The sequence below is a fragment of the Puma concolor genome, chromosome D4 (assembly GCF_028749965.1).
Source record: "Puma concolor isolate L17-30 chromosome D4, mPumCon1.1.hap2, whole genome shotgun sequence".
NCBI lineage: Eukaryota > Metazoa > Chordata > Mammalia > Carnivora > Felidae > Puma > Puma concolor.
Window position 1 is genome coordinate 80,505,237 of NC_141679.1, and position 22,279 is coordinate 80,527,515.

At 44.5% G+C, this 22,279-nt stretch overlaps 1 protein-coding gene across 1 annotated transcript in view; it reads right to left on the bottom strand.

The window, feature by feature from the left end:
• Positions 1 to 22,279, bottom strand: part of CDK5RAP2 (CDK5 regulatory subunit associated protein 2) — a 172,428-nt gene that overhangs the window by 140,781 nt on the left and 9,368 nt on the right. Inside the window, exons 2-4 of the mRNA XM_086683857.1 lie at positions 21,525 to 21,592; positions 18,473 to 18,540; positions 3,392 to 3,502 (exon numbers count right to left, since the gene is read on the bottom strand). Of these exons, the coding sequence (XP_086539983.1) occupies positions 3,392 to 3,502; positions 18,473 to 18,540; positions 21,525 to 21,592 (247 nt within the window). The remainder of the gene's footprint in view (positions 1 to 3,391; positions 3,503 to 18,472; positions 18,541 to 21,524; positions 21,593 to 22,279) is intronic.

Consider the following 22,279-nt stretch of genomic DNA (forward strand, 5'->3'; position numbering starts at 1 on the left):
GGACCCCAGAACGTGCGCGGTGGGGAAACAGCTTTCTGCACAGACTAACTTACAGGACGCTTATAATAGGCAGATGCTAGATTCAAAACCTCATTAGCCTCAGGGCACAGGGAGAAGGGAATTATTAAACACTGGTGGTCTCAAAAGGAAGCCCTGGATTCCTCAAGACTTGGAACAATTATGTAAATTTTCCAAGCTTCTAACAGCCAGAGCACTCAAACACTGAGGCATAAATGTCATACAAGTGAGGCTGATTTAAAAATGGTTTGCCCTCCGCCAGGCAAATTTACAAGCAATTCTGCAGTTTGCTTTTCCCATTCCAAGGCAATTACTTCTGCTTGTTTACAATCATGCATGTGGTGGCTGTAGCAGTGGGAACGTGTTACAGCCTCAAAATAAATAAATAAGTAAGTAAATAAAACACGTGGATGGATAAGTGGGAGGCCACACCACTGCCTGTCTCATTTCAGCGTAAGATTTCGGGGCACTTACAAAAAAGCCACAACCGCGTGGGGCAAGCTGTCTGTGAGGGCCACCACAGCGTTCTCCAACCACACGTCCTCCTCTTAGCTGACTGCAGCGAAGGGAGTCACACATGGCCTCGGGCTTCTAACTCACGTGACAACGCAAAGACAGAAGCTCTGGTAAAGACACCACCGCAGTGTGAGACACTGGGGCAGTGGCGGGCTTCTCAAACCTGTCCATGAATGTATCCCAGGTGGAATAGCAGATGAACTCCCGCAAGTAGAGCCTGAGGTCTGAGTGCGTAGCTGGTGGAGGATTGCTATAAATCCAAGATTTCTCCGAAATCTTGCTCCTGTTTTGTTTTAATAATTCATGCCAATTTCACATCCATAATCCATGTGGGTTATTTTAAATAAAAGTCACATTTCCAGTAAAATTTATAATCTCAGGGGACACGCCTCCTACCTTCCTGCCAAGCAGCCCTGGGGGAATGAGGACCCGAGACTGAGAAGTCAGCCAGAATGGAAATCAACCCGCTAACCTGGGCTGGTCGCAGACATATACCGATGACCTGTGACAGGACAGGCAGGGGGCTAAGCGCTGAGGACGGCGTGGTAAACAAGGCAGACATGGGCCCTGCCTGCACACCGGCATCAACTATGAAACTGGAAGTGCAAGCCTGTAGTCGTCCTCGGAAGCACAAGTCCAAGAGGTGAGAGAGCAAAGTTTCTTCTCTCAGGCCACTCGAGCGCCAATGAAACACACAAGCCCTACCTGACAGGGGATTTGAGGAGCAAATGAGCTCACAAATGAGAAGAGCCTAGCAGACGGGGCTCCCAGTGCGTTATCTTCTTCCCGGTCAACAACAGGCACTAAAGAAGTCATCTACGAGACCAAACTTTGTTAGGAGAAGCTGATCTTTGCATAAAGATCACTGCATGACAGTTCACCGGTCTTCAGCTGGTTTTGTGAGGACCCTACAGCAACAGCCTTCAAACAGAGGACACCTTTTCAGCTCTAAGAAGGGCAGAGAGTTTCCATTTAAGAACTGACACCAGATAATCTAAACTGCTTTCTGATGAACTAACTGGCACCCCCGACCTAAAACGATGGAGAGCTAACATGTCCACGAGACCAATTTTTCAAGCCCCAATACCTGAAGTTATAAACTTATAATACATGGGAATCAGTCTCCAAACCAGAAGTCAAGACACCTTATAAGCTTAAGATGGAATTTCGTTATAAAAGAGAATGAAGACGCCCTTACACTACTGTTAAGGAAAAGATATCCTTATCCTTATTATTAAAGAAAAATGCAAGGTACAGAACAGAACGTGCCTGCGTTTATGTAAAAAGGAGATTTATACCCACACACACACCTGCTTGTACATACATAAAATTCCTCTGCATAAATAATTAATAATATCGGTTAGATCTGGGGAACCAGGAGACAAGGGTGGATGAAAGTCTCTCTAGTGTATTCCTTTGATGCTTTTTGAATTCTGAGCCATGTACACCTACCTATCCAACAACTTGAAATAAAAGTATAATTAAATCAGGTCATCTAATCAGACAGTGTAAAAAAAAAAAAAAAAGCTAAACAGCAGAGTAAAATGAGGCAGGCCTGTATTCAGAATACACCTCTCATAGTAGCTTTGTGACATCCAGCAAGTTACCGATCTTCCCTGAACTTCAGTTTCCTCTTCTGTAAAATGAGGATAATCTCCACTGCACAAGGCTGTCTTGAGAGTTAAAATAAGATGATAAATGTCCAAATGCCCAAGACCGTGGCTTACAAAGCGCAAGCAATTAACACGCTTTGGCTCCCTATCACCCTAGAAGTGTGTAACCATACTTACACAGAAAATGTTTTAGGCTATTGGTTTTTCCTTCAAACTATGATTGTATCATCACTCCCTTCCAGAAAAGGTGACATCCTCATTGCCTTTCCACCCCCACACTGAAGGGGGAAAAAAAAAAAAAAGAACTGCCTTAAGGGACAAGAGAGCTTTTCAATTCTTGAAAAGGCTCAGAAGTACAGTACAATCCTTCTTCAAGACAAGCCCATTTAAGTCCCATCTGCTGAAACTCAAGGACAGTCCTTTTTCCCCCTTCAAAAGTTTCCAGTGGTGCAAACTTCAGAAGAGAAAAGACGGAGACATTCCCCGGGCCAGGGGCTAATCTGCTGGAGAAAGCCAAAAAATGGGCACTGAAATATTGTTTGTACTTATGTCTTTTCAGGAAAGCCAAGTTCTGTTTTCAACTTTCAGCACCAAGGTCTGTTTTCAGGCAGAGGCCCCCAGGTCAAGACTTCAGATGGGAACAGACGCTTTTCTGACCGTCACAGGCAAGCACGCAAGGAATACAGAAGAGCCAGGGCACAGACAGCTGACGGTCCTCACTGCGGGCTGCCAAGGGAAGCCTCTGTCAGACAGCGAGGATCATCACCAAGCACTGACTGTGTGCTAGGGCTTTTCCTCTGCCATTCCGTTTTAATCCACACAAATAACCCTGTGACAGAGGGACTATCACTTAACTCCGAAAGCAAGCCCAGGGAGCTGAAGGGCCTTGCCTACAGCTACACGAGTTAGTGGGTAACAACAGCAGGCCGCAATTCCAAAGACACTCCACCATTTCACCACCTTTGTCTCAATCATGAATAATTAGGAAAAGGCAACTGAGATAGAAAGAGTAAATCAGAATTAGGATTTGAAAAAGAGAGACAGAATCCCTTAAAATTAATCTTGCAACTCTTTGCTTACTATTAAGGTCATCCTATTGTTTTATGCTCCCCGTAATCCATTCAGATTAAATGAAAGCAGCTCTGTCTATTCAGGCTAACTCGGAGAACAAATATTAATCAAATTTCTGCTGGGAATGACTCTGAGAAAAAAACCAGGTGTGGCCGTGGGAAGTGGGACCTCACAGTTTTATAGACGTGTTCGGTGGGGCCATCAAATTCCTGTTGCATTCTTTCCTCCAGGAAATAGATGCGGAGCTTTAAATTAAAGTTTTCTTTCTTCAATTCAGTGATTTGCTGGAAAATAAGCACAGAAGGGTTATCAAAAGTAAGGTCTGAAGGACGGTACCTGCATTAATCCCTGTAGCTCCTAAGGCTACGAATGGACTGAAATGTTAAATACTAGAGAAAACTTACCTTTGCTGCAATTGTACCAACCCAGAATTAAGTGGTTCTCGCTAGTCGAATTTAAGACAATCTGAGCACTTGAATGAATAATGACTGAAGAAAAGAATTCGTGACTCCACACTGCTGATAAGTAAGTAAAGGAAGAAAGAAAGGAAAAGAAAGAAAACAAAAGGAAAGGAAAGGCAAATCTCTTCTTCACAAATGAAATCCAGTTAGTAAATGCAGAGGAATAAAAGAGAAAAATCACCATTATAAAAAAAATAAATTAAAAAAAAATAAAATATAAAAAATAAAAATAGGGGTGCCTGGGTGGCTCAGTCGGTTAAGCGTTCAACTCCTGATCTCAGCTCAGGTCATGATCTTAGAATCTGTGAGTTCAAGCTCCGCATTGGGCTGCCGGCACAGAGCCTGCTTGGGATTCTGTCTCTCCTTCTCTCTGCCCTTTCCCCACTTGCACTTTCTCTTTCTCCCAGAATAAATAAATAAACTTTTAAAAAATAATAAAAATAAAAACAAATTTAAAAAAAGGAAATCACCATTATCCAACCATGACAGTAATAACTGATTCAGGTAAGAATCATCAATGCTAGGGGCGCCTGGGTGGCTCAGTCGGCTAGGTCTCCAACTTCGACCCAGGTCATGATCTTGAGGTCTGGGAGTTCGAGCCCCGTGCCGGGCTCTGTGCTGACAGCTCAGAGCCTGAAGCCTGCTTCGGATTCTGGGTCTCCCTCTCTCTCCACCCCTCCCCCACTCACACTCTGTCTCTCTGTCTCTCTCTCTCTCTCAAAAATACACCTTAAAAAAAAAAGGAATCATCAATGTTAAAAGCATTTGATAAAAGATCACTGGAGAACATGACATTCACCCAGTTATTACCCCACAGATGGCTTATTAATTACTAAAGGAAAAGGTCCATTACAATTTAGGAATCCAGTAGACACCACCTAAATCAAGATAATATATTAAATGTCACCAGTGATGGGGCAAAGTGACATGCAGTGTCTCCTGAAACAAAGCACTGAAAGCAAGCGACTTCATTTTAAATGTTCCTGCCCACAACCTTTAGCCTGCACCTAATGAAGCAGTCCATCTGACGAATCCAAATATAAGGACATTTGCAGAACAGCAGGCCTGAACCCTTCAAAAGTCTTAATGACAATCTTAAGGTAAAAGTAGTTGGGGAACTCTTCTAAATAAATGGAAGTGATGGAGGCATGATTACTAAGTGCAATGAAATCATATAGTAAATCTTGAATTTAAAAAAAAAAAGAAAGAAAAGAAAAAAGCTCCATGAGGATAAGTGGGGAATCTGAATAACAACTTTGTATTAGGTAATAGTGTTATAATTTTGTAAAATGTCCTAAGAGAGATACATCCTCAAGTACATAGGGATGCTGTCATGATGTCTGCAACTGACTCTCTAATGAGTGGGGAGAGACAGAAAGAAAGAATAAAGCAAACGTAGCAAAATACTAACTGATGAATCTAGATCCAGTATATATGATTGGTTGTTGTGTTTTTAAAAAAAAATTTTTTTTTTTTTTTTTAGTGTTTATTATTTTTAAGAGAGAAAGAGACAGAGAGCTAGCAGGGGAGGGGCAGAGAGGAGGGAGACACAGAATCCGAAGCAGGCTCCAGGCTCTGAGCTGTCAGCACAGAACCTGACGCAGGGCTTGAACCCACAGACAGCGAGACCACGACCTGAGCCAGTCGGCCGCTTAACCAACTGAGCCACCCAGGCACCCCTTAAAATTTTGTTTTGATGTTTATTTATTTTTGAGAGAGAGAGCACAAGCAGGGGAGGGGCAGAGAGAGTGGGAGACACAGAATCCAAAGCAGGCCCCAGGCTCTGAGCTGGCAGCACAGAGTCCGATGCGAAACTCGGACCCAAGAACTGGAAGATCATGACCTGAGCTGAAGTCAGATGCTTAACTGACTGAGCCACCCAGGCGCCCCAGTTGTTGTGCTATTTTGCAACTTTCTATAGGTTCACTTTGCTTGTTCATGGATATGCTCATGGATATCCTGGGTCATAAAACAAACCTTAACAAATTTACAGAACTGAAAATCAAACCATGTTCTCTGACCATAATAAACTTAAGGTAGAAATCAGTAACTGAAAGAAATTGGAAAATACCCAAATACTTAGAAATTAACACATTTCTAAACAACCCATGGGTCAGAGAGGAAGTCTCAAGGGAAAGCAGAAGATATTTTGAATTATCTTTTGAAATGCAATATATTTTGAAATACAAGTATATCAAAATTTGTAGGGTACAGTTAAAGTAGTGATTGGGGAAAATTTATACTATTTAAAATGTGTTAGAAAACAAGAAATGTCTCAAATCAACAATCTAAGCTTCTACCTTAAGAAACCATAAGAACAAAATAAACCCGCACAAGCAACATGACAGATATAATAAACGTAAGAACAGAAAACAATAAAATGGAAAGCCGGAAAACAGAAAAAAAAATCATTTAAAAAGATGGTTCTTTCAAATGATTGATGAAGACTGGCAAAGATAAAAAGAGAAAAGAAAAAGACATAAATTACCAATATCAAAAAATGAAAGAGAGGTCATCACAAGAGATCCCATAGCAATTAAAGGGATAGTAAGAGAATAATGCATATAACTCTACGCATATAAATTGAACAACTCAGATGAAATAGTACATTTCCAAGAAAAGTACAAATTATCAAAATCCACCAAAGAAAAATAGATATACAGAATAGTCTTGTATCTATCTATTTTAAAAACTGAATTTGTAATTCAAACCCCTCCAGAAAAGAAAACTCCAAAACAAAATTATTTCAGTCGCAATTTCTACCAAATGTTGGAAGAAGGAATAATGCCACTTCTATACAATATCTTCCAGAAATCAGAAGGTGAGGGAACTTTGCCACTTTATTTTACAGAGGGCAATGTTACCCTGATACCAAAACCAGACAAAAACATTACAAGAAAACTATGACTTAGAAAACTAGATTAAGTCACCCATGAACATAAATGGAAAATCCTCAACTAAATTTTAGCAAACTGAAAAAACAGATTAATACTTCATGAGTGGGACTTCTCCCAGGAATGTAAAGCTAATTCTAATTCAACATTCAAAAATCAATCCATGCAATCCACCAGACCAAAAAACTAAGAACAAAAAAAATATATGATATCAATAGCTGCAGAAAAACATCTGACAAAACCGAACAGCCACTCAAGATAAATACTTGGCAAACCAGGAATTAAAGGAAACTTCCTTTATGCTACAGGGTATTTACAAGAAACTAATACATTTATAAATATATATATATTTATAAATTTATAAATATATTTATATATGTTTATAAATTTATAAATATATTTATATTTATATATTTAATTAAAGATGAAAAACAATGCTATTCCCCTAACACTAAGAAAAAGGAAAAGGTGGGGCGCCTGGGTGGCTCAGTCGGTTGAGCATCCGACTTTGGCTCAGGTCATGATCTCGCGGTCTGTGAGTTTGAGCCCCGCGTCAGGCTCTGTGCTGACAGCTCAGAGCCTGGAGCCTGTTTCAGATTCTGTGTCTCCCTCTCTCTGACTCTCCCCTGCTCATGCTCTGTCTCTCTCTGTCTCAAAAATAAATAAACGTTAAAAAAAAAAAATTTTTTTTAAAGAAAAAAAAGGAAAAGGATATCCACTCTCACAATTTCTATTTAACATTGCATTTGAAGTCCTAGCCAGTGTAATAAGGTTAAGGGAAAAAATAAAAGGCATTCAATTTGGAAAGGAAGAGCTAAAATCATCCTTATCGGAAGATAGTATGATCATCTATGTAGAAAATCCCAAGGAATCTACAAAAAAGATCCCAGAATTCATAAGTGAGTTTAGCAAAGTCAAAATGCAAACATCAAGCGTTATTTCAATACACTAACAACAAACAACTGGAAACTGAAAGTTTTTTAAATACCATTTTCCAATACCTCCAAAACACTTAAATTCATAAACATAAGTCTAATAAACCATGAAGTATGCTTAACACCACAAAATGCTGAAGAAATCAGGAATTTAAATAAGTGAAGAAGCTTACCAAATTCATGAGCTGGAAGACAATATAATAAAGATGTCAATTCTCTCCAAACTGACCTATAGATTTAACACAATCCCAATCAAAATCCCCACAGGATTTCTTATAGTTAGAAACAAGCTGATTATAAAATTTACATGGAATAGTAAAAGAGCTAGATGGGTGAAAACAATTTTGAAAAAGAATCCAAAGAAACAGACTATACAAACAGACCCACACAATTACAGCCAATTAGTTTTTTTTTTTAACATTTATTTATTTATTTATGAGGGGGTGGGGGAGAGGGAGAGAGAGAGAGAGAATGGGGAAGGGGCAGAGAAAAAGAGAGAGACAGAATCTCAAGCAGACTCTGCGCTGTCGGCACAGAGCCCTATGCGGGGCTCAAACCCATGAACCGCGAGATCATGACCTGAGCCAAAATCAGGGGTCGGACGCTCAACTGGCTGAGCCACCCAGGTGCCCCCAGCTAATTAGTGTTTGACAAAGCAACCGCTAACCTTAAAAATAAAACTGCCATTTATTCTACCAGCAAAAGATGAGTTCATTCAGGAATAGCAGAGATGGCAATCCAGGACAAGCAAGCTGCTGCAGACCCACAGGCAAACCCAGAGAATAAAGGCGAGAAGTGCTCTTTTACAGAGAAGGGGGGTGGGGGGGACGGGATGGGCTGTTGTAAACTAAAAGTCCACTAGAGTAAACTGGGAGCTGGAAGTATGGTTGATTCTTATTGGATGGCTGGGCTGCTGAGGGGGGTGGGGGAGGTGGGTGAAGGTCTGCGGGTGTAAGAAACCTTTCTTCCTCCTGCTAGGATAGTAAAGTAGTATCTAAGGGCAAGGCAAGGAGCCCTCTCTTCCCGCTGGCTGTGCCACTGACAAGAGACCGGATTGAAAGCTCCCCCTGCTGGCACCCAACTGCATTCTAAGCAAGGTTCTTTTATTAGTTCTCACAGTACAAATACAATTCAATGGAGAAAGGGCAGTTTTTTCATTTTCAACAAATGGCTTTGGAACAACTGGACATCCACCTACAAAATAATCAACCTCGACCCAACAATTAGACATCTATTTACCAAAAAAATGAACCTCAACCTATCATACTTTAAACAGGAGTTAACTCAAATTAGATCATAGACCTAAATGTATAATATAAAATTATCTAACTTTTACAAGAATAGACAGAGGGAAATCCTTGAGACCTAGTGCTATACAGTTCTTACCTACAATCCCAAAGGCATGATCCATTTAAAAAAAACATTTTAATCAATAAATTGGGCTTCATCAGAATTTTAAAACATTTGCTTTGAAAAACAGTGTTAAGAGAATGATTAGAAAAGCTACCTACGGGGATTTGTGCAAATCACAAATCCAACGTAGGAACTGTATCTAGAATACATAAATAACCCCAAAATGTAACTGTAAGAAAACCACCCAATTAAACAAACAAATAAACTAAAGAACAGGCCAAAGATTTTCAAAGGAACTTCACAGAAGACCTACACTTGATCTTAGCCAAAAGGCCGAGAAGCGATCACAGAAGACCTACAGATGGCAAATAATCACAAGAAAAGATTTTCAACACCTTCAGCTATTAGGAAAACGGAAATTAAAGCTACAATGAGTTTTCGTACCGATTAGAATGACTAAAAATTTTTTTTGAATTGAGAATACCTAACACTGATGAGGATGTGAAGCAGATGGAAACCTCATACTCTGCTGATAGGAAGGCAAAATGCCACAACCACTTTGCAAAACCATTTGGCAGACTCTCTCTCTCTCTCTCTCTCTCTCTCTCTCTCTCACACACACACACACACTAACACTACCTTCACCATATGACTCAGCAATTCCCATCCTAGGGATTTACCCTAGGGAAATAAAAACCTATGTTCACCCAAAAACCCGTGCGCAAATGTTTACTACAGCTTTAATAATAACCACCAAAACCTGGAAAGAACCTAAATGTTCTTCAAAGGGTGAATAAATAAAATGTACATCCATATGATGGACTAATAATCAATAACTATGATACACACAACAGCATGAATGAATTTCAGAGACCTTACGGTAAGGGAAAGAAATCAGCCTCAAAAGATTATATTACTGTGTGATGCCATTTATAAGACATCTGGAAAAAACAAAATTATAGGGACTAAGACCAGAGCATTAGCTGCCAGAGGTCTGGGATGAAGAAAGGTCTGACCACAAAGAGACAGCACATAGGAATTTTTTGGCATTATGGAATGTTCTGTATTCTAATTGTGGTGATGGTTACATGAGCCTAGAACTGTATATACACACATATACCAAAAAAAAAAAATAATAATTTAATATATATATGTGTATTAATATGTATGTGTGTATATACACACATATATATACTTTGATTATGACAGGCTATAAGGCAGTACACATCTGTCAAAGTTCATTCAACATTAAAATTGGTGAATTTTTTCATGTAACTTATATTTCAATAAAGCTGTTTTGAAAATTGCTAAAACGATGGGACACCTGGGTGGCTCAGTCAGTCGAGCACCTGACTCTTGACCTCAGCTCAGGTCATGATCTCAGGATTCCTAGGATCCAGCCTAGCATCGGGCTCTGCTCTGACAACACAGAGCCTACTTAGGATTCTCTCTCTCTCCCCTCCTCTCTCTCTCTCTCTCTCTCTCTCTCTCTCTCAAAATAAATAAATAAACATTTTTTTAAATAATTAAAATGAAATACAGTAAAATAGTACTGATAATACAGTACTAATGAATGATAATATGATCCCCACTGGGTTTTTTTTCAGCATTTAAAAAAAGTAATTGGTAAGAATATATAATGCTTTTTAACCAACATATTTTTATAACTGGATAAAAGAAAATGATATGCACACTCTACATCAAACTGTCCTTGGCCCTCTTGTTAGCACTTAAGTTTTCAACTCTGTGGCTAACAAGGACAGCACAAGAAACCACTGGTAAGTTCATTAAAGCCTTGCTTTAAATGTTTTAAGGAAACAGCACATACAACGTTCATTCAAACAAAAAGTCTACCCCACCAGATGCTTCCTATAAAGAGGAACCTTATTCTATTACTCAACTACCAATGAAATATTTATGGAGGTTGCTTAAAATACCCACATTGTACACACTGCTAAAATTCTCAGCAACACTCGAAAGAATATGCATCCTGCGTATAGGTAAAGAAGTTTTTAAAAAATAAGAAAAAGGCAAATAAGCCTTCAGAAGGTGAATGCAAACACCAGACCGGCCCAGGTGAATACAATGAGGTACAGGCACCCTATTTTCCACAACAATGCCAGCCTAGTTCTCCACTTAATACCACTTCCCTCATAAAGTTTTCTCTGGCTACCCCCATCGGGCTGGACTGGAGACCCTTCCAACTGTTTCCATATACCCTCTACTTTATCATTGCAACTGTCACACTGCATTATACCAGCTGATAACTTGCTTTTTCTAATCAATCCATCTCTAAGAGGTCGGGCACCACACACTTGTGTCTTGCACGTTCCAGCCCGAATCATAAAGAGACAGTTACCAAGTGCCCAACGGCTGCCCAGGTGGCTGGACACATTTAAGAATTTCTTGAAGGCAATGTGATGCAAAAAGAGTCCCACGGTCTTCAGATGCAGATCTAGTACAGATCACCCCATTGTTTTTTGTCCATCACTCTTAGAATTAAACTCCCTGCCATGGGCACAGAGAGGTGTACGATCTGGTCCCCACTCTCCTCGCCAGCCTCGTCCTATTATCACCCTGTCACGCAATGTTCCAGCCCCACCGGCCTCCTTTCTGGTCCTCAAATAAGCCAAGCCCCTGTCTGCCCACACGGCTCTTCCCGCAGCACGTGCCCGGTGCCTCAGCTCCAATGGCACCATCTCGGAGGCCCTTCCTGACTACACAATCTCAAGTGGTCCCCACCACTGTGACTGCCACCTGAGTCACTCCTGAACACAGAACTCTTGGTTTTCTTGCTAGAACTTTTCACAATCTGTACTCCTTTATTTATTATCATGCCAATTACATGAATATAATCCACTTGGGGACAGGGATATTATCCATTTATGGCTGTTTCCCTTAAGGCTTTCGCACAGTGTCTGGAGCACAGGGGATGCTCAGTCGACCTCTGTTAACGCACACACAAACGAATGAATGAATACAATCCAGACCACCTTACTAGCTGTAGGACCTTAGTCAAGTTCATCCTTCTGTGCGCCTGGATTCCTTTCTACAGATTAAAGGAATACCTATCTCAGAGACCTACTACAGGATTGAAAGAAATTAGTTAGAACGTTTGGTACTGTGCCTAGCACAGTACAAGAACGTAAAATATATTAATATTTTTCTCATTTGTATCTCCCCCTTTAAGAGAATCGACCTCAAGAAGAGAAAAAAGAAACAAAAACCTCGAGCTGGAAAAAGCGAAAACAGCTTACCATACACCAGGAATAAATACCCCCAAGATAAAACCCACCACACACGACTTAGAAACCTAACGCTGACAAGCAAGCTGACGCGTGAGCTGTACTTTGCCACGTCCCAGCCCCCGGAGCCGCAGGGCGACTGGGGAACTGCAGTCATCCGAGACGGGAAACGTCTCAACGTGATTATGGGGTGGTGCTTTCCAAAGCTGGAGGGAGTCCCCAGCGCGCAGCAGGACAGATTCTGAAGGAGCTGCTGTCACCCTGCCTGCCTCCCTTGGCCAAAAGCCTTGCCTGGCCTAGAGCTCCATCAGGAAGGGAAGACAGACAAAATCCAACAACGCAGGAAAGAATCAGGGCAACTCCAACCAGGCCCCGCTGAAATCGCAGCAATTCACCTGACTCTGGTGATCGGTTTCAGCAGCTTGCTGGAGCCGGGGCCCCCAAAGCTGAGGTTCACCCCAAGGCATCTTTGGACCTGAGGCAGCCGGAGCTAAGAGCAAGGGGGCCATGGGGTCAACAAAAACAGACTGAACTCCCAAGGCCACCAACCTGTGAGCCCCGTGACCTTGGAAAAACTATTTAACATCTCTGAGCCACTGTTGGCTCATCTATAAATAAGGATAAAAATCTGTCACCTCACGGGAGTGTCGTGACAACACCATGAGCTAAGGCACCTGGCAAGCGGGAAATGGAGGACAGCCATTTCTCACTCAAACCCTCAACGGACACATCTTTTGGGCCACCGTCAATTTTTTTTATGCCCCTTGAAAGTCCAAAAACTGTTAGACCACTCACCTAGACGTCATAAAAACCATGACCTCTTGCCGCTCCAAGTTCACCTCTGGTCGACAACACCGCGCATGAGGTAATTCTGCCAGCGACAGCTCAACGAGGTGCATAGAATGAGGAGGACACTTTGGAATCAGTTTCTGAGTCCAATACTCTCCCTCGCGTCCTCAAATCATAAAAACGGTTACTAGGCAAACATCTGCTTATTAACAAACAATACTGCAGCAGTAACAGAATTTAGAAACTGAGCCCCAAGCAACACTTGGAATATACCTACATTATGAAACCAACTCCTCTTATATTCCTTCCAGCCTAGCATTACATCCTCAGTATTTTTCACGTTGCTGCAGAACCGCACGTAAGTATCAAGTCAATGACAGCGCTAGGTACCGCTGAACTGATTCACAGTCAGTGATTTAGCCGTCTCTCTGCTGAGCATTTATGGTCTCAGGATGTCCCGTGGAAAGCAGACAGGCTGTACCATCAAAGCCTTCTTCCAGTTTCTCAACACACCAAGCTCACAGGCAAGTCATTTGATCTCTCCAACCTCAGCTTCCTCATCTGTGAAACACCTTCCTCAGGAACTTGTTGCAAGACAAAGAGATAGCAAATGTAAAACGTAATTCCCTCGTTCCCAATTTTTCCCAACCATACACAATGTGGCAACAAACAGCTTCACGCACACGGCATTTTCCTCCCACTGGGTTGTTTCCCTAGGACAAATTTCCCCCAAAACAAATTACGAGGCTCAAGAGTAATACTATTTTTATGACCATAAAAATCTCTTTCCAAATGGCCTTCAAAAAGATTGTAAAAATTTACACTGCCCAGCCTGCCATCTGGCCAGGTTTTTGGAGGGCAAAGGTATGAGAACACACAGCCTCCAATGGTAAGCGGGAGGCCAAGGATGAACCAGAAGCACGGGTGAACCCCGGTGCTTAGCACCGACCAGACATTCCACCGGCCACAAGCCAAACTTGAATCCAAAGGCCCTCGGTGCTGGCCAGCCCCATCCTGAACACAGCCAGCACCACGGAGAGTGGCTGCAGCACGCAGTCTGCCAGCTACAGACAGTCCTCAGCCCCTTCCACGGACTCGCATCCACACGGTTCCTGGTCTCCTGCCTTGTTCTAAACGCACCCCTCATGCTGCGTCCCTAGCCTCGGCTTGCCTGGTTGCTGCCTGCTCTCCTGTAAGGCGGGCTCTGCGTGCCCCCACGCCGACTACAAGCTCTGTCCCCCTCCCACTACACGGTCCTGGCATTCCCGATTCAATCCTTATCACAACCCAATGAGCAAAAATTATTTTCCCATTTTACAGACAAGGTAACCAAAATGTACAGATCTAGTTTCTTCTACAAGCTCGTCTGTCTATTTACTTACTCAACAAATACTTATCAAGCGCCCACCGTCCTGTCGGGCGCTGAGTACTAGGGATAAAGGAGACGCACGTTGAGCAAGCACACAAATAAAACACCGAAGTACAAATAGTCGAAAGATCCATGGTGGAAAAGGCCGGTGCTGAGTGCCTGCTGTCAGACAAGATAATGGGGGTCTCCAGAGAGCTGGGGAAGGAGTTAGGGGCAGCCTCTCTAACAAGGTCACACTTCAAGCTGAGACACGAAGGTCCTGCCACTCAAGGAGAGGGAAAAAGGATTCTAGGCAGAGGGAGAAGCTCGGAGAAGGCCCTGCCCATGTGGGTTAGTGAGAGCAGGCTGTGTGGCCAGAGCACAGGCTGTGAGGGAAGGAGGCATGTGCTGACCTCAGCAACACGGAAGCAGCCCCTTACACAGGGCCGGGTCTCCGCCTGCCTCAGCTGAGACCAGGAACTTTGAACACAAAGGAACAGGGGCCTGGGCACAAGAACACCAGCACCTCGGGCAGGCGGGTATGAGACCAGAGCAGCAGAATTTACCCTAAGGATATAATCATGTAACTGTAAAATGACCTACACGAGGAGACTCATCAAAGCTTTGTAAGAGTGAAAAATTCAAAACAACCTGGAATGTCCCACACTAAGAGATTATGTAAATTATAGTTCAAGCCCTTCCTCTTAATACAAGTCTTTCTGAACTAGTAGTCATGAAATAATGCTGTCCACCAGTATTAAGAGAGGCAGAAAGCTACCCATGCCATGTTCTGTCCGGAAGGTCACAGAAAAAGCCAGAATTAAATTCTTCTATATACAGATAAAGACAGCTACCTGGACTGGATATACTGATCCAGATTCTGGGTCTCCTCCACTCACCAAAAAAATGTTGAGACAGAGAGAGAAAGAGAAAGAGAAATTGCCTGAGTACCCAGAACAGGCCACACTACACAGCACAGTGTCTTACAAAACGCTGCCTCTGCCAGGCCTCCTCCGGTCGATGTCCGGGAGCCCCGACTGCGCTGTCACCTGGAAAGGACCAGTAAGACAGGCAGACTTGCCAGCTCCTCCCCCTAAGGCCTGCCCTACAGGTGATTACCACCTCACCTGATGCAGGTATAGACAAAGGATCGGCAATGCAAAGACCCACAAGGAGGCAAGTGGCTTTCACACAGAGGGGACAGCAGAGGACAGCAGGAAAGGCCACCTGTGTGGAAGACCTGGTTCCCAGCCTGGAAGAGTCAGCGCCCGCTCTGGGCTTCGGAGCGCCCGTGTGTCAAACGAAGGGACGGGATGGTCTCCCCCAGATCCGAGTCTCAGCCTCACTTCTTGACCTCTCCCGACCACAGCCACGTAGCTCCAGCACCACCCCACGGAGCAGCCTTTCAGTGACAGCCTGTCGCCAGGCCTCCAGCCCAGGGGGCTTTTGAGAGTACAGCTCTGGTCTTTTCCCTCCCAGATAAGCATCCCCCACCGGCCGTCCTTCGTCTTCAGGACAAAGGTCAACCAAAGCAGGGTAACATACGAGACCCCTGACCCCTGCCTTCTTCAGTGGCCTCACTGCTCTCAGGACCCCCTGACACAGCCTCCTTCCAGCCAACGGGAACTTACAATCCCCTAAACTCCTTGCGCCCAGCACACCTCTCGCTGCGCTTGCCCAGGTTGAGTCCCTGTGCCTGGGATGCTCTCCCAGTCCTCTCACCTTGGCTAATCCCTACTTGTCCCTGATGACCCAGCTCGAGGAACACTTCCTCCAGGGAGGCTTCCCTGAATCCCCCCAGCCAGGTTCAGAGCCCTCCTCTGTGCCCCACCGTGCTCTGTACTTCCCTCTGTCACTGCACCATTTTCCCATCTATCTCCCCAACCGGCCTGTGAGTCTCATGAGAGGGAAACCTCCCTGGTCTTAATCTACTGCAGACTCCCGAGCCTCAGACCACAGACTGGCACAGAGCATATATCTGAAAACATTTGTTGATGAATGGATGAACTCTGAGCAAACCAGAAGAAGGCCGAGGTCTTGCTAGACCTTAGCTAATAGACCCTGATGTTCGGTTACCCAGCAGCTGAGACTAGCGTAAGAGGAATCATGAACTTCCTTGTAAATCAAAAGTATTCCAGCCCCTCCTTAATATGCATGCTGACTTTAAAATTAGCATTCGACGCCAACAGCATTGCCTACAAGCATCCCACAGAAAGTTCGGACCACCTCTGCGTAGAGCTCATGCGCGTAGTAGCTCAGGCCAAATGAAACATTTCAGCGACTCATAAAGACTTGAAAGGGAGACACTGGGAACACTGTGGTCATTTCAATTTCAACAGCAGAATTTGCTCTTGAAAATGCTACAATAAAAAATATTAATGCCATAAAAACCTAACAGCAGCCGGAGGACCACAGCCATAAAGAAAAAGCATAAATCCTGAAACGTATCGGCACAGAAGACTCCCTCTCGCCTTCCAGAACAACAGCATTTAGGTCATCCAGAACCCATCTGGAGAAGGGACACTTGAATCACACGGCAGAGTAGAAAAACTAATAACGAATTTAACAACAGTGAAGAGGAGGAGGAGCTCTGCGTCGGGCCGAGAGGTGCTCACTTAATCCTGCCAGCAGCCTGAAGAAGCAGAAACTGTCAACATGCCCAGTCTAAAGACAGTGCAGACAGATTACGCGACTGGCCCGAGGTCACTCGTGAGCAGTGAACCTGCAGGCAGCCTGGGTCCAGGGGCCACGGTCTGCCAGGTCACATCCCTGCACCTCAGCTTCTCCTAGGGTTGGACTCAAGTCTAAGATTCCTTCCGGCTCAAAAGGCAGACAGTAACATGCAAAACGAAAATTCTAAGATTCTGTTAAGTTTTTCCACCTAGAAATAAAATTCAAAGCCGTGCCCTTCAAAAATTAAATAACTCTGTGTCTTGCGGATCGGCTTCCATATTAAAGTAACATACATGAAGAGCTAAATCTTTCAAGTGCCCAGCTCAGAGCAAGAGCTCAATAAACAGTGGCTATTCTTACTCTGAGGATAAAACAGAAACAGCCATTTAATAGCAGAGCACGTTTTAATTATACACGATGTGGAATAATCAAATCTCACTTGATTGAGGCCCCAGACCCCACAGCATAGATGGAGTTGTACAGTTGAAATGAGAACAACTCAAAGCTCAGAAATTACTTGTTTCCATTAGAGATCTGACAAGTCATTTCTTCAATTGGTCACTGGTGGTTTGCAGATAACTATTAGCAGTAATGAGTATTCTAAATTAAATCCAGAGACAGTACCGCTCTGTTCTGTAAAGACAACCGGGGAGGGAGAGATGTAACTGTGGAACGTCCTTCTCTCTGTCCTCCGTCTTCTCCCTGATAAATATCTCCTGTGTCTTGCATAGTATGGATTTCATTTGGCTGCAAATGAAGAAGGGTCTAATTCTTCCCATGACAAATGAGAGTGCTGAACAGGTAACTTGTTAAGGAGAACTGGAATTGGGAAAATAACCTTATTTTCCTGTTCCTTGACAACAAACCCCCTCTGTTAACAAATGGAAGACACAATGCGGGAAGACACTAAGCATGGAGGCCAAATCCATCGCCACGTAAGGCGTCCTCAGACGCTATACACAACCGCCCTGGGCGCAGGCTGCTCGTGTTTTGTTCCACAGCAACAAAGACGAAGCCTATGAAAAGCAAGGAGGTGGCACAGAGCAGCGGCAGGAATAAAGGTTTTGGAATCCTTAAAAACCTGGATTCAAATCCCAGCCCCACCACTCAAGCATTACGTGACTGTAAGCGAGTCTCTCCTAGGCTTACGACTTATCTGCAAAATGTAAAATACCTCAAAGAGTTATAGCAAGGATTAAGTGGGGACCATCAATAACATGCCTCACGTTACAGGGAAGCCCTTGGCAAATATTAGCGCCTCTCCGCTGGGCAGTATGGTAATATCCTGACGTTCAGGACCCCAGAAATACGTCAAACTCCCCAAAGCTGGAAATTGCTGGTCCTGTCAGAACCCACATCCGGCCCGGGACAGAAGGGCCGGCTGCACAGGTAGGGAACAGCCGTACGGAGAGCGCCCCCAAGAGGCAGCACCGCCCGCAACTCTGGCGTGATCCAGCTCCGACACCTCGCAAGAAATACAGCTCCCGCCTGGGCCTGCCTGCACCGCGGCAGCAGACGTGATTTGTTAGGGATGATGATCTGGTATCTCCACTTACATTTGCAAAGTCCTTCATGTTCCGTGCTCTGGTGGGAGACACTGTTTCTTCGGACACATTTGGGAGCACTATAAAAAGGTAAAACAGACACAGGAAAACGGCATGGTATGCAAACCACCCAGCATCCCTGGTAGGGAACAGAGCCCAGAAAAGAAAAACACAAAAACATGAACAGCTTCCACAGTACATTCGGCTGGCACTTTCTGTCTATTGTGATTTACTGACTTGAGTCCAGGGAAAGCTCTAAACCATTATATTTCAGGTATTTACAAATTACTTCAAGGAGCCCCAGTGTAACCTGTCGGAGAACGAACCCACAAAACGCACTGGGCATGTGGCCAACCCCAACTGTCCCGATAGGTGCTTCCTCTGTGATCGTCAGGAAGTTATTTCACTGAACGGGATACCACCTTCCCGTGTCAGCAATTAAAGCATGTCTAACTGCCTGGGGTTGGCAAATTTTTTCTTAAAACGCCAGACAATCAATATTTTAGGCTCTGTAGGCCATAAGCAGAGCCTAAAATCTGTCATAACTGGTCAACTCTTCTGCTGGAGCACAACAGCCACAGACAATTCATAAGTAAGGAAGCTGTGTTCCAAGAAGTGTTTTCAAAAGCAGGCAACAGGTTGAAAACTGCCCCATCCTTGCTTTAGGGCGATTACAGACTTTGCCACCGCCCAAAGCTTTTCACAGCTCATCGCATACCTACTCTGTGCCAATCACCATCCTAGTGCTGGGGAAACAATGGTGAGAGAGACACTGATCCCGCCTAAAGGCTCTCGATCTAGTAGGCAAGACAGAGATGCAGACAAACTGGTACCATGCTGTAGAAAGTGCCTGGTGCTTTTTAAGTGTTGGGTGAAAAGTGCACTGAGTAAATGAATGAATCCATTCTTCCAACAAATATGCATTGAGGGCCTCCTCTCTGCTAGGCACCACTCTAGATGTGGCCACATCAGGAAACGAAACAAATGGAGCTGACAGTCTCAAGAGAGAAGACAGACAATGAACAAAATAAGAGGGCAATTAGATAGTATGTTAAAAAGAGATAAATGCTATGGAGAAAAATTCAGTGGTGAAGGATTGGAAATATCCAGGGTGGGGTGAGGATTGCTATTTTAAGTAAGGTGGCTAAATCAGGAAGGTCTCGCTGAGAAGGCGTCCTCTGGGCAGACCTGAAGAAAAGGGCAAAGGGAGATACTGAGGTGGGAGGGTGCCCGGTGGATGTAAGAACCAGCCGCAGGGGCCTGGAGGACACTAAACAACGGGACCGCAGGAGAGGATGTAAGGGAGGTGCTGGGGGGCAGGCTGTGCCTGGCTTTGTAGGCTCTTCTCGGGACTGGGGAGCCACCAGAGGGCTCCAAGCTACGGAGGAACATGGCTGGACTTGAGTTTCGACAGGTTCCCTCGGGCTGCCTCGCCGAGACCAGACTGAAAGGAGCTTAGAGGGAGACAAGGGCACCAGCCAGAGTACTGGAACAATCCAGGCCAGAGATCGCGGTGGCTTAGCACAGGTAGTAAGATGATACTCAGGGAAGGGGTCTGATTCTGGAGGTTTTTAAAGTCACCAATCAACAGGAATAAATGAAGTAAGTGAAATGTGTAAGTTTCAGAGAGGAAAGAACACCAAAGCGAACCTGGGGAGAGCCAAAGAAGGTGGTGAGCTTTGAGGTGAGTCTTAAAGAGGCAGCAGGCAGACGAAGGCAAAAGGAAGAAGAAACTTCACAGGCAAAGGCCTAGAGGCAGGCATGGCGTTCAGAAACCAATGGGCACAAGAGGCTCGGAGGTGGAGGTGGGCAGGGGCACACTGTAAAGAACCCTGCGTAGCAGACAAGGGCACACAGATCTGTTTTCCTGGCTCTCAGACACCCCGTGCTCTGCCACCAAGGACTGCGTCCCTATCTAGGTCCTACTCGTTCATCAAGTCTCAGCTCCAGTATCAATGTCTTAACAAACTCTTGCCTGACCGCCTCCCCCTCATCCTCCCTCACAGCACCTTTTTTTATATGATTTGTCATGACACTTCTCTGTTGAACTGTCTTCTAGGCTTGACTGTAACCACGTTCAAGGTTGGATCCCAGTACTCAGCCCCGGGCTGGGCACAGAGTGATGTACAAACACTGTGGACTGAAGCAAGGAGCAGGCCCATCAATTTTCCGCAGGAAGAATAGAGATTGCTGGATTTTGTGTGTAAGGTAGAAGTTAACAGGTTCTGAAGGAAAACCTGAGGGTGGCCTTTAAGTGTTCTCCAGAAATAAACCTCAGGACACTTACACTGTCTGTTCTAAAAACTTCCTTCTGCACGTCGCCTCGCTTTGGAAAAGAGAAAAAAACAACCCACAAGTCAAAATATCTCTTCAGATATCTTCAAAAAGGCAAATTATTAGCACTTCCCAAAGATACTTATAATAGCATTCACTTCTTTCAGAAACAAAACTTGGGAAGAATGCTTAGCAAAAGCCGAGCTGCCCAGCAGAGACGCTCCTCGCAACCCAGCTTCCGCACAACAGACTGCTTATTTCCTCGGCGCCGTGTCCCGTGGTCTGACCAACTATTTGTCTCCAAAGGGCAGGCTGCTGTCGGAATGCTGGGCCTCGGCCAGCAGATGGAAGCCAGCGGCCTGCCGGGAAGGCCTTGGCACACCGCGCTCAGAGGGCAGTGCTCAGGGCCTGCAGCCACGCGGCAGCAGGGGGCAGCAGGCCCTCCACACCTGACCAGGTCACCACTTCGACACGCAGCCTCCGCGCAGGCGCTCGGCTCGGCAAACACCGGCTGAATCTCTTCGCGTCTGGTGGCGACAAATAAAACTCCCGAAACAGGGCCTGGAGGACATCAGTTCCTCCAGGCCAGTGTTTAAGAGAGGAGGTGAACAGCAACTCAGTAGGTATATAAAATACCGAGCGCCCACGGGGAGCACCTAGCCATGCCAGGGGAGGCCCTGGGCCCCGGAGACATCGAAGCCCAGTCTAGGCTCAAGGCCAAAGGCCTTCATGGTCTAGTGTCTACTTCCCTCGCTCTTACTCAAGAGACTGACCGGCTGTGTATACTTACCACCATTTCCCAAACCAGCAATGGGGCTGATGCCATCCACGTCGTCTGGTAAATTGGGAACAAGGCCACTAGGAGAGAGCATGTGCAGGAGGAGATGAGTTAGTGTTTGAACGACCGTCAGGACTGCCTGGACTGCACGTGACAATCATCAGGCCGCAGCCAATGAGGGACACACAGCTGAGTGACCCGGGAGACGTGAAGCGCAGAGGTTAAGAACTCAGGCGCTGGGGCTCTAACACTTTATAGCTGAGTGACCTTCAGTAAGGATGGTCATTCATCCATTCATTCATTCATTCATTCGTATATCAAGTGTTCTGTGAGCCATTCATGTGCTCGGTGCAGAAGCACTTTGCCAACTATAAATGTGTTTCTGAGTCCCACTGCATATTTTACATGGGGATACCAACCCTGTACCTGTAAACATTAAATGAGTTAATGTTTATAACACTCAGCACACAATACTCAATAAATGGTTACCTACTGGTTTTGTCATTCCTAGTATTATCGCTATTAATACGCTTTTCACAACCAAAAATAAGCTCCCAAGACATAGGCACCAATTCAGATGCCTTAAGAATGTCACATAAAAATGCAAAATTCACTGATCCAAGAAATTTTACCGGTTGAATTATAAAAATAGGTTAAGTGAGGATCTGAAGACACTGACAGAAAACTAAGCCATTATAGGAGGCGTGGTGTGACACAAAAGACACTACCCCAGATTCTATTCGAAGCTCTGCCATATACCTCTCCAA